The sequence below is a fragment of the Podarcis erhardii genome (assembly GCF_964252035.2).
Source record: "Podarcis erhardii genome assembly, chromosome: 1".
NCBI lineage: Eukaryota > Metazoa > Chordata > Lepidosauria > Squamata > Lacertidae > Podarcis > Podarcis erhardii.
The window spans coordinates 41,085,139-41,098,516 of NC_138497.1; the positions used below are offsets into that span (position 1 = coordinate 41,085,139).

A 13,378-nucleotide genomic window follows, 5' to 3' on the forward strand; every position below is an offset into this window, starting at 1 on the left:
ACATTCTATTCATTTGGAGACATTCTACTAATGAGTCCTGTCAGTACAAAGATTTCCACTTGTGAAATGGGACTTTATTCCCTATCCTCCTTCTCTACCCCATGCCCTCCTCAAATCTGTTCCAGAGGGCTGGAGGAACCCCTAGAACAGTTCTAAAAGGTGAATGGGGGAAGAGAGAACAACATTCTGTGACACAAGCAGAAATCTTTGTGATGATGAAACAATTGCCTTAGCACTATCTTGGAATCAACCCACTGTTCGTTAGCCTGAAGCTGTCTGCTGCTTTACTTTACCAGTGGAATTAATTTCATGGCAGGCTTTCTTAGACTGGTGGGCATACTATTACTCCAAGATGATCGTAGGTTTCATCAAGGAAACTAATGACAGATACTGTCCTGAAGGCCGAGGATCTCTCACTTACGTTTGCAATGTTACAGCAGTCAAGAGTTAGCAGAAACTGACACCTCCACTGGTTGTGGAGTTTGTGACCATAGTTTGTATTAAGTGGTCTGTGCTGCGGAATGTGTGCAGATCTCTTTCTGGCTGTCTGAATGGCTAATTTAAGGATGTCTTCAGGTGGAAACTTCCATGATTGGTGTGCAGGAATAAGGTTGCCAGCAACACTGTAAGGATGTCTTGTCAGTGTTGCTATGTAGGTGCTTGATTTTGCAGCTTTTGTTTCCCTTCACCACATGCTTAAGCCACTGCACAGTTTACAACCTGCAGTCTTACCCTCTGCAGAGTTTGCCCAATGAAATGAAGAGGATTAGGAGGGGCCAGTTCTTCACAGGAAGGGGCTGTGCAGCTCCATCTTCACACCTGAAAAGCTGCAGGGAATTCTTTAAGAGTGATGTAAATTCCAAAGGGACATAAAAGGAGGAGGCGGAGGAGGGGAGGGATCAAAGGCAAGTGTGGCTGATCAGTATCAATGTGCTCCCAAGTGCAGGTTCTGCATTATGAAAGTAGCAACAGTTTCGGGATGCTATTACAGTGGTACCTCAGGTTAAGTACTTAATTCGTTCTGGAGGTCCATACTTAACCTGAAACTGTTCTTAACCTGAAGCACCACTTTAGCTAATGGGGCCTCCTGCTGCCACCGGAGCACGATTTCTGTTCTCATCCCGAAGCAAAGTTCTTAACCTGAAGCACTATTTCTGGTTTAGCAGTCTGTAACCTGAAGCGTATGTAACCTGAGGTACCACTGTATATCCTACACACACTTATAAGGACTCCAGTTCCCCAGTGTAATAGGACCTACTTCTGACTTGTGCTGCCCCCATTACCACCGTCACAAAAAAGTGATGTCAACAAAAGCAATGAGACAGGCCAGATTATACGAGTGTCTTAAGAATTCACTTAAGCCTCTTTGGTACTGCCTTTCTTGCAAAGATGGTACATCGGATGCTGCTTTTGGGATTCCTGGTGCGACACAAGGAAGCAGCATCTGAAGCACAATGGAACAACTTAATGTCACCCTTTTGCTATGTGCTGATGATTAAAATGTGTTGAAACCACAGATTGGGGCTGCCACTTTGAAGGGACCCTTGTATGAAACGACCGCCGCATTGTGAACGTGCAACTGATTAACGCAGCTACCACTCTTGCAACTGCTACATTTAAATTAACAATTTCATCCCTTTATAAAATCTAACCATTACCAGAGGGGTAGCCAGGTTAATAACCTGCTGCAGTACAAACAATAGTTTAGTGGCACCTTAAACAGCTAAGATTGCCACCTTAACTAGTGGAGGGTGGGGGGAGGCAAAGAAATATCGGCGAACAACTACTGCAACGCTGGCAAGAGAGGAATGCATGCCTAAGGAATCAAATCCTCGCAGGGAGAAAGGATGTAATCACAACAAGGCCTTGCTCCCCCTTTCCCCGCCAGAAAAAAGGGCAGGATTTTCACAGGAGTCAGACCTTAGGTGGGTTATTGCAATCACCCCCCACATATTCCTCTCTTCAATAGGTGCAACAATGCAAAGCTTCTTTCTTTCTTTCGAACGCGAAGCGAGTCCGCCGCCCGCGGCTTCCACCGCGCGGAGTTCTAGAACGGAGCGTGCGTAAGCAGCTGCGCGCCTCGTGCCCGGAGGGTGCTAAAAGCGGAGCGCGTCAGCCCTTGCTTTGCAGAAGAGGAAGAGGAGGCGGCCGCGGGGAAAGCCAACTTCGCGGGACGGAGGGAAACGCACGCGCCTTGCACCGTGCAGGCTCCAACTGCTTCCCTCTCTTCTGCAGCGCGGCTGGCTCTCCGGCCCTCGCGCCTAACTCTCCTCGCTCCCCTCCCCGCGCGTGTGGCCTTGTGCACAACTCCGCGTATCCCTCCGCGGTGCGCGTGCGAGACACTCGCAACTCTTTGAAAATAAGCGAGCGAGGGAACTACTTTCGGGAAACTATTTTGGCATGGCGGGCTGGGAATGTGGTCATTTAGTCTCTTCCCCTCCCTCCTGTTCCTTGGAAGTAGCCCAGCCCAAAAAGAAGAAGAAAAGAGCGACTCCTTAGGAGAGGCATGAGAGACTTCAGGGCCTCGGGAGCAAGAGCCGCTTTCTTTCTAGGCACGGCGTGGCAAAGCAAACCACCCGAGAACCAACTTGGGTTTTGCTCCATTGGGAGGAACCCGCTTCCTCGGGTGACCAGCCAGTCTCGAGCAGAAAGACAGCTTTGCGTGGCCTCCATAATAAAACCCCTTTGCGCCACAACCCGGGGTTTTTATTGTGCAAACTTGAGGAACATTCCCGATATTTGCTTATTTATTTATTTATTTATTTGAGGGGCGGCGAATGAGCAGCCAAAGGAAACACACACACACACACACACACACACACACACACCCCGCCGCCGGCCTTGAAGCGCGCGAAGGAAAAGCATGTTTGTGTTTTTGGGCTTCCCAGAGGGGAGGGAATCGGGGCCCTTGGCAGCCGTGTTCCTCCTCCGAGTGCAGGGGCTCGGGGCGCCAGCCGCGTGCACAGAGCAGCGCGAGGGAAGGCGACGTAGCCTGCCGGGGGGGGGGGGAGCTTCTCCGCCCTTCCCCAGCCCCGTGGCAAAAAAAAAAAAAAAAGGTCTGCGCCCTTCGGCGGCTCCTTCGGACGGAGGCGCTTCCTAAGTGCCCGGGGTCTCCTTTCCCGTCCGTCGCCTCGGAGAGTTGGCGGCGGAAGGAGCGTGAAGTCAACGCTTCCGCCCAGTTTTCCAACCAGAGGAGGAAGGGGGGGGGGCGCAGAGAGAGGCTCGGGGACTGTAGCTGCTGGGGAGCAGCTCCTGAACTTGCTGGCCTTCTCGGTTGGGGAGAGGGCGGGGTGCCAGGGCTGGTGGCGGAGGAGGAGAAGGACGAGCTCTTCCGACTTCTCCTCTTTCCTCCTCCTCCTCCTCCTCCAGCGCCACCAGCCGTGACGCATCCTCCCCTCCCCTTTTCGAACCTCCGGGCTGCTTTCAAACTCCCCCCTCCCTCCTCCTTTCCTCCTCCTCCTCCTCCCTCTTTCCCTCCCTCTCCTTTTCGCCTGCCTGGGGCTGAATTAGTTTCCCTCAGTGCTGCCTCTGCTTGTTGGCGGGGTAGTCGGACTTGAGCCGCCTGCTTTTCCCCCCTTCCTTTTTTTTTTTTTTGGTAAAAATCGGGTTTGCAGACGCTGCTGCTGCTGCTGCTGCTGCTGCGGGCGTCCGGAGGAATTTCTGCCGCGGTGCTTTTCCGTCCTGCCCCGGGGGTTTGGCAGCGAGGAAGGGACGCGGCGGGGAGCGGGGGGACCTGCTCGTGGGGACGAGGGGAGGGGGGTGAAGCAAGGAAGCCCGGAGGCCAGGCTTGAGGAGCTGCTGCTGTTGCTGCTGCTGCTGCAGCCGTGGGAGATGTGGGCTCCTGGTGCCGATGCGGCACAAGGACACGGCTAGGGAGCCTCGCTTGCAGCCGAGACGCCGCCGCCGCCAGCCGCCCGGTTCCCGGTGAAAAAGACCAGAAAGAGCTTCGATTGCCGCCGCCGCCAAACCAGACATCAGTCCCAACTCTCGGCCGAACAGGATCCCTCGGTTTCCGTGCGAAGAAGAGGCGGGGAAGGCTGCTGCTGCTGCTGCTTTCGGAGGGGACCCACCTCAAGGATTGAGGCCATTCTGGCGGAAGGGTGTGCAGGGGGGGCATCGGTGGGGTTTAACAATGGTGAGGTTTCTGGTGAGCTCCTGCTGCGCCCTGGCTGCGTCGGTGCTGCTCCATCCCCGGATCGGATCACGGTGAGGAAAAAATGAGCGAAGAGACGGCGAATTCTAACAACGAGTAAGTTTCTCGGCTTTTCTTCGGGGGGGGGGATCCTCTTCGGTTTGGCGTTTCTCTCTCCCCACCCGCCCCTACCCCGCCACCTCCGTTCATTGACTTGCTCTCTTCGGGCTCCTTACATAGCTGGATATGTTTTAAACGTGCTGATTGATGTGTGTGTGTCTCTCTGCATATGTAAACACCCCCCACCCCACCCCACCCCCCGAATCTGACTGTTTTGGTAATTTGGAAAAGTCATGGCAGACCCAGGATATGGTGAAAAAATTGCCTAGCTATGTGTGTTGGGGAAATGGACCCTCCGTCTCCCTCCCGCCCCCCCCCTCGACCCTCAACTTCCAGTGGCCTACGTGCAACGTTTTGTGGGGGGAAAAGAAGTCTATTTTCGTTTGCATGTTTCCTATAGAAAGTAGTGAGTGGGAGCTTCATCCCGAGGGAAACTGTTCCTGAATTTTAATTGGATGAGTCAGTGTAAATACAGTGTTAAACCTTACCCCAAAGCTTTATATATACATTTTAACGAGCTGTTAGGACTCTTCGCCCTTCCCCCCTTCTTTAAATGGGGAATAGAATGAAGATATTTATATATATAACGTTCAAGATATTAATATATTTAACATGCTTGGCTTGGATGAAATCTATAGGGGGCTTATGTTTTCTTTTTTACATCTGGAGGGATGTAGCCTTCAAAATTGCTATGAAATATATAATTTCTGAAACAGGGTAGTCATGTCAACAATCTTGAACTTTCCCATTTCTTCAAAAGAATGAAAAATGTTGACGCTGCCTGTGACTCCTGCATCCTGCCCTGTCAATGGTGGTTCTTTTCTGCAAGAATGAGTTGCGAATTAGTCATTTTCTCAAACATACTTTGCAATAGTTGTGGCTCAATTATAGTGCAAAAGCATCCTTCTGGCAGAATTATCACACGGTAATTATTTTTTCAGTGCCTGTAGCAAGTAATTTGAATTGTAGGAGGAAATACTGGTTTTTGGTGGAGAAGGGAACACTTGTCAGTTGCATACATTCCTCCATATAAAATCTTAATTCCTTAAGATGGATCGGTAAAGGAACAGGCTTCTGCTTCTGCTTCTTCTTTTTTAATGAATGGCTTTACTCTTAAGCCAGAATCACATAATATAACAAGGACAAATCCTGAACTGCAACAGGAACAAGTACAAAACATTGTATTGAGCTACTTGGTAAGATGAAGTGCTGCAGTGCCCGTGGAACCGAGAGGGAAGCGGCCGCCATATTTTCTTTTTTGTGAATCGCTCTAATTTGCATATCACAGTCTTCATTCATAAAAAATAATAATTAGACCTATGCCACCTTCGACATTCGACTGAACTTGGCTTCCAAGAAATGGGAAATTTTCATGAAGGTAGAAAGAGCCTAGTATGTTCGCGGTTTAGGGTTTTCTGGATTTGCGTCTCGAAAAATACTGTTCTCTGCTTGTTGACACTGTTATGTGGGAAATATCGGCTCGGGGAAGTGCTGGGAGCACGTGATCCTCTCCATTCATAAAATACCTGGCTGGCCATTCACAGTGCAGTACACTGTGTCTACATGGATCCACTTTCACATTAGACCTGTTTTTCTAAAAGAAAGGCACAGATTTGTGTCAGGGTATCTGCAGAAGCACCACCTTGCTTGCCAGAATATGAAAAAAAGTGTGCTTTTAAAAGAAAAAAATCGAGGCCATAATCTGAGGACTGCTGTAGTGTCACTAAGGGATCTTTGGGGTGGTGGAGGATAGAATCTTCTAGTAGCTAGCTTCCTTTTTTTAATGTGGCATATCAGAAACTACCAGTATTTCTAAAACAATACAAGATTATGTCAAAGTGGCTTAAGACGTAAACACTGCTATAACTGAAGCAGCAGCAAAACGTTTCACCCTGTTTACTTGTGCAGTTTTGCAGACCTTGCTGGTTGATATTCACACCGTAATCAGCCCCTGTATTTTAATTGAAGAAAAGTTAATAAGATGATTAATTAGATATTGCATTTTACAATAAAAGGGCTATTATGTAGTCAACTTTCATTAAGCATTTTAAAACCAGTCAAATGTAAAATTATTGAAATACGTTCTTAAGATTAGTCACAAAAGCTGCCTAAATGTGATTGCTGGGGAAGAGCCCTTTGTTAATGCATATATTTCTGTGTGCCACTTGGTGCGTGTATTTCTGTGTCACCCCATGATTCTATGACACTTTAGCATAAATATTTGAACAAAGACCAATTGATTATACTTTTAGGACAACATAGAATATTTAATTAAGAGAAAATGTTTTCTTCAATAGTTAGGATGCAAAAACACCCTCAGAACATTTGATTATAACGTAGAATGTGTTTGTCAGTTTGAATTGTATTCTTCATCTCTTCGATTCGTCTTTTGTATCGCCATCATACAGGAATTTCATAACTGAAGAAAATGCTAGAACACATCTACATATTCATACTGATTTTTCCTTCCTTGTGTTCTCATCAGGCTCTCCAGTCACATTTTGAATTTCTCTTCTTGGAAGTGAAGTGATCTTCTATGCTTTGTGTGGATTAGCTTAGGGTTTTTTAAAAGTTGATTTTATGAACTTGATATAGTGGAAAATACAGTACACAGCTGCTGCGGCGGTGGCGGCTGCTACAGTCATCCATGCTTAAATATGGCAACCAATAATTCTAGTTTGGATCGGTTCACGCAGTTTTCACTTTGAAAAGTTCCTTGCATTCTAATGAATTGTGTAGCATATTGTCCATACTGAGTACAGTTAGTTAGGCCTTAACTCTGTTATGTGTGTCTGACTGTATATGCAAAAAGCAACTTGCAGTGTTCAGCATACAACCATTTATATTACGAGACCGTTGTTAATTGTATTTTTCTCTTTTGAAAGCAGTACGTTGGTTAGATTTTGTTATTGCACCTGCACAGCTCAATTTTCCGGGAGTTTTTAACAATAAACCTCACCAGTTTGTGTGTTAGCCTGGTATGCTGTCAGAAAAAGTGTTTATGGTTTCACAATACTATGCATTATATAAATCTTGTTTACCTCATCTTTCTCTAGCATGTTTTGTTTTGTTTTTAAGAAACATATCTCCCAAGTCTTCTGCAGTCCTACTTTTTCAGTTGCTTGCTGGATGGGCCAAATTACTATGGCAAGTTGTATATTAGTGACTAATCACTTCATTAATTAGAAAGTAGTCTGATATCTGTCCACATGAAGTTGCAAGTAAATGTTGGATATTTTTGCTTCTAATGTGACTTGACACTGTGTTTTGTCATGTTCATTTGCATTTTAAAAGAAAGATACTAGGTTTCAGTTCAATAGGTCAGGGCTTTAAACTTTTTGAACATTGTTGAATTCCATTTTAGGGAAAGTAACTATATGCATGGGATTGCAGATCTGAAGTGTGCTTGATAAGTTGACATGGGGCCTAACTGTAACGTATGTGTATATAGTTTTGTTCAGATCCCTTATTAAGCATGCCATTTCAAAGGGAGTCACACAGAAAATGCCACCTGAGTAAAATAAATAAATGGAGGTAATGATGGTTCCCTATATGCTAAAAGTAATATTCATGCAAACATTATGATACCAAAATATTGTCTCTTTAGACTACTGCTTGAGAGAATGAAACTCTGGTTGTTTTCTTCCCCCAATCATTCTTGGGAACTGTTCAGAGGTTATTACTTGGTGCTTGGGCTTCTACCCTGGTTGCACCTGGTTCCAGGCCTTGGCCACTCTCCTGGGCAGAAAGCAACTAGTGGACAGACAGACCCTGTCTACATTTGAATGTAAGGTTGCTCCCTGACCCTGCAAGATGAAACCTGCCAGGAAGGCAAGTTCTATAATGCAAGGTCCAAAATCCTGTGTTGGGTCCTTGTTAGAGGAGTGAGAGAGGAGGTATGCAAACCTGAGGCTCTGATGGTAAATCAAGCAATTTAGTGACTTGCAACCAGGAGTCCTTTTTGAATCCTGCTTATACAGTAGTTGGTTTGGGACTAGTTTAGCTTTTACAGACCATACTCGCATGCCGTTGAATACCCAGCAAGCTGTCTTCTTGCTATTATGTTCCAGTTTTTCTTGTAACAAAAAAATAAAAATGCATGTTGTACATTTGCGGGGGGGGTGTGTGTGTGTGATGACACAGAAGCCCAGTGACGCTTATATTCAAAGGCATACCCGTGATCCTCCTTTTCTTAAGACTGATTTAGTCTTTAAAATCTACCATGCAAAAGCATTGATTCTCATTCAATATGGAGACATCCTTTAATGTCATATACAAAAATTACATTTATACATACACACACACACAGAGAGATGCACACTGACCTTTTGTTTGCATCATGTATAGAATACGTGTGTCAGTGTTTGTGCTTACTAACAATAATATCTGCAAGAGGTTTTTCATGATAGATAAAAATTCCTTAATGAAATTATTTTAATTGTGTCTGTTGGATCTCTTTTATTGATGTACAGAAGGAGTTGTATGTTATTTTTACTGCAAGTAATGCAGGATGAGGAGCACAATGGTTTGTCAAAAGAGCTTTCCCCAGTGAATAGCAAATCCAAAATTGCAAACAGAGGAATAATTCATTAGGAGAGGATAAGTGGTGAAATGGTATCTAGAGAAAAAAGACACAGAAAAATGAGTTGTAGAAAGGGTTAAAAATTATCACTGCGTTGACTGAAAAAAGGCAAGACAGGCCAATGGATTTCAGTGTGGCTTAAGTGCACATAGTACTGTGCAGTATCGTGGTGATCTAGGGTAGAAGTGAACATTCTTAAATTTCAGATATAAGCAGATTGAAGCATTGCATGACTTTAAATTAATTGTCCAGTGTTTGGAGTTTGTGCATGCTCTGTAGATGTTACTAGCTGCTGTTGCAATTCCTTGCACCAAGTTGTGGAAGTGTCTGGAGATAGAAGGGACTCAGACACCCAGTGGCCTACAAATTTGATGTGGATGCATAAGAACTCAGTTTTTTTAAAAAAATAGCACTATATTCTAGGAGTGCCTATGGTTACTAAACATCAGGTACTGACCAATAATCCAGTCTTGGTTCCCTACCACATATGTGGTTAAATAAGTACACACATGAATCATTCAAAGCAGACCTTAGAAGGGCTTAGGGTGTGTGAAGGTGAAGAGGAATCCTTACACAATTTATTTGCCTTTCCCTCTACATCCCCATCCTTATGACTGTTTGGTTCCCATTTCCTGAGCAGATGCAACATTTTCTTCAAGTTGTTTCCCTGTAACCCATAAAATCTTTGTGGTGTGACAAATATGAGCGTTAAGATTTCCACAATAGCATTTAAATTACCATTAAAGCTGCAGTCAGCAAACTTGCTAACAAGTAAGCTCTGTTCAACATTGTGGAACTTAAGCCCAGCTTGGGCACTCAATTCCTCCATGTGAGAAGAATTGTGTGAGGAGAGCAGGCATGTGCCAGCTAGCCTTGGCGCCCCCCCCCCCCATTGCATCCCCATGCCTGGCCCAGCTATTCTTGTGTTGGGAGAGTGAGCTTCAAAGATTTGCCAGGCACCACATGCATTTTACACTTGGGTGTCTGCCAGTTGCCACCCAGTGAAGATGCTCAGGCACCAGGATGGCGTATCATGTCTGCACCATCTGGAGGTTTATGCCTGGGGATCCTTGGACCTTTTCTGTTTTTACACACTAACGACACAACCTGTAGAATTCTGTCCGTGATATTTTATCTGCACAAATTTCAGGAACCAAAAAGTGGTATGGAAAAATGCGACTTATGAGCTGTCTGGCCCCAAAATGGCAACTAGATATTCCATTTTGGCGATTGATACCATGGTTTAAGGAGCCATTTGGCACCTAGCGTATGAGTTTCTAACACTGCCTTCTGTACCTGTTGAGGCTTCCTGTACCGTTTAGAACTGTGATGCTACAAGAACTTGGAAGCAAGAATGGGGCAATCTAACTTCCCCACTATCCTCTATACAATTCTAAATAGCCCAACACAAAATTCTTTCCCTTTGAATATGTGTAGGGTTTGCACTCCAACCTGTCAATCTCATGGGATGCTTTTAGATTAGGGACAGTGACTGGTCCTACCTGTCTACCCAGGAGTGCTTAGCTTACAATTGGAGTGGGGAAAAGCCAAGTATGTTGCTTGGAGCTTCTTAGAGTAAGCACCGGACATAACGTAAGAAACAAATGTGTTTTCTTTCTTTCTTTCTTTCTTTCTTTCTTTCTTTCTTTCTTTCCCATTGCCATCAATATAATATGTTGGACAGATGTCAACTAATAAAAGGACTAAAGCTTTAAAATGTTTGGGGATTGGTTTGAATAAGCCAAAGTGTTTAAAAAAAAAATTCTGGCCCATTAGGATCAATTATGGAAGTCCAGTTCAGTGGATATGTTAATCAGCTGATAGGGCAAAAGCTAATGGTAATGTTACCTGCATGGTTCTTTCATTTGTACTTCCAATTTGTTGTTTATAGAATAAAAAAAGTGTAGTTAAATAACTAAAAACCTTTCTGCTTTGGTTTAGATAAAACTGTATACTAAAGCTACCAGTGGTACCATGTTTGCTGAATAAAAGGACTTGATGTTCCTTTCTTGCTTTTTTCTTTATGACTTAATGGTCTGTAAAAAAAAAAGGTTGTATTTTGTTGAGTTGGAATTTTTTTTACTTATGTTGGACTATGTACACATTTTCAATTATTCTGCACCCAAATCCTTCCTGTGTCCTTTCTCTTTTTAAAGAAATACAGAGGTACTTCTACGTATGTGCCCCTCTTGTTACGTATCCTTCAGGATACGCACGCGGCAAACCTGGAAGTACAGTATATTCCGGGTTTCGCTGCATTCACAGAAGCACTCTATCGCGCCACACGTGTGCGCAGAACAGGCACTTCAGGTTGTGGAAACCTCGGGATCCGACCAGAGCTCCGGAACGGATCTCGTCCACAACCGGAGGTACCACCATACTGCACTTGATGCCTCCCCCCCAAAAAACCCCAGCTCTGATCCGAATGGAAAAGGGGGGGAACTCAACCTAGCCGCATGTTAAACTGATAACGTGTACACATAGATAATTATATAGATTAATTATGAAGTTTTTTATGACATTAATTAATTATGAAATTAATTTTGGTTTCAGGCTTCTATATTTAAAGGAGGGCACTGACAAAAATATTAGGATGGGAGCGAGTAAGATTACAGTGTTGTCAATGTCAGGGGGCTTATGTTGTTGGCTTGTGTGCTTGCACTCTAAACCTCTCACTGATCAATATGATAGGCAGTACTCACAATTTATTGGTCTTCTAATACTTCTTTAGCTGTGTCAGCAGGCTTGCTGGAACCCTGTGCTAAAATTAATTTTCCATTTGGAAAGCAAATCTGTCAGTCCTAGTATGCACTGCTCTGGTTTGTTTTTATTATTTTTATTAATGATGTTAGGTTGCATCATTCCTCAAATCACAATTTGTAAGAAGGCTTGGGCTCAAAACATAGCACGAAACCTTATTTAGGTATTGCATCTAAATCTATCCTTATCTCATTTTATATAATTAGCTAACTATAATATGGAGAGATCTACAGCACAGCTATTGCTGCAGTTGGTATGCTATGGCCCTTTGTGGATTCCCCGTACCTTTCCGGGTACCACCACCCAATTTATTTGCAGGGTCAGTAGTAGTTGATGTTTGTGTTATGGCTGCTGGTGAAAACTGAGTGTGCGTGTGTTGCAAATTAGTTTATGCTATCTTTAGGCTTTTGTGGCCTTTCTTTGAAACTACAGTGGTACCTCCGGTTGTGGATGGGATCCGTTCCAGAGATCCCGAGGTTTCTGCAACCAGAGGGACCGCTTCTGCGCGTGTGTGCATGACGAAACCCGGAAAAAAAACTTCCAAGTTTGCCGCGTTCGCATCTTGAAGGATACGCAACCGGTGGTGTGCGTATCCAGAGGTACCGCTGTATTTGCAACTTGCAGTTTCACTTCCTTTGCTGCTCTTGCCTTACATACAGGAAACCTTGGTTTTGTGCGGCGGTTACATTCTGAGCCATCACACGCGTGTTGGCAGGGCGTGCATAAGCACACCTGCTACACCCCATTCCCACTCCGTCCCCTGCCCCCGTTCTGCCCTTTTCCGGGTGTGAAAACAGCCTGTGCGTGCACAGACGTGTGTTCTTTGAAAGCATGCAAAACAGGGGTAAACATCCTTAAGAACAAAAGATGAGCCTTGCCGGATCAGGGCAAAGGCCCCTCTAGTCCAATATCCTGTTCTCACAGAGACCAACCAGAGGCCTGTGGGAAGCCCACAAGCAACAGTACTCTCCCTGCTTGTGATTTCCAGCACTGGTATTGAGAGGCACAATGCTCCTGACAGTGGAGCTAGATGCTAGAACATACCCACCATGGCAAACCAGTGATAGACTTATCTTTCATCAATTTGCCTATTCCTATTGTAAAGCTATCCAGTACAGTGACCATCACTGTATTTCATAGAATACTGCGTGAAAAGGTGCTTCACTCTTGCAGGATTGTTCCCATTATTGATGAAATGATGCATCTTTAACTTGTGGCTTTTAAGAGGGTAGGAGAACCAAAACATCAGATTAATGATTCCTTGAGTGCCTTCTCAATCTGATGTTTTGAGGGTGTGGAGGCAGAACAAGCTCAGTTATGGACCAGTCCCCCCAACATCTTTCTTCTCCCTTCACTAATGTATTTACATTGTCAGGCAAAGACCCTTCTATTGTCCGAGGCCTTTTAATTCCATCTTAATCCTTTTAACATCCTTTTAATGTTGATATTAATATTGTAATCTTAAGGATTTGTTTTGCTTTGCTTTGTTTTTGGTGGCTGGGACATGTTTTATCCACTTAGATTATTTTAGCTTTCTTGTGACCAGGTTATACCCTTTTTCTCATTTCGGCTTCTGTATTATATGAGTTTTAGTGTATATTTTGATTGTATTTTGTAGATGTTATGTTATTGAGCATAGTTACGATAAGTACTGTAGAAACTGAGAGGAACTCCACGTACTTCACACTTTAAAACAAACCCTGCACTGTTAGTGAGGTGAAATATATTAATAATTTGACCTCTACTGCCCTTGCATCTGAACTTCATTTATAGGGGAAAGAGTG

General features: G+C 44.5%; 1 protein-coding gene and 1 long non-coding RNA gene across 2 annotated transcripts in view; both read left to right on the forward strand.

Annotated features, from left to right (window-relative positions):
* Positions 1-13,378, forward strand: part of LOC309345265 — a 332,679-nt gene that overhangs the window by 218,812 nt on the left and 100,489 nt on the right. The gene's annotated exons all lie outside the window — the stretch shown is intronic.
* The window catches only part of SPRED1 (sprouty related EVH1 domain containing 1), a 76,087-nt gene continuing 65,953 nt past the window's right edge, over positions 3,245-13,378 (forward strand). The window contains exon 1 of the mRNA XM_081864195.1: positions 3,245-4,249. Coding sequence (XP_081720321.1) covers positions 4,218-4,249 — 32 coding nt within the window. The 5' untranslated portion in view covers positions 3,245-4,217. The remainder of the gene's footprint in view (positions 4,250-13,378) is intronic.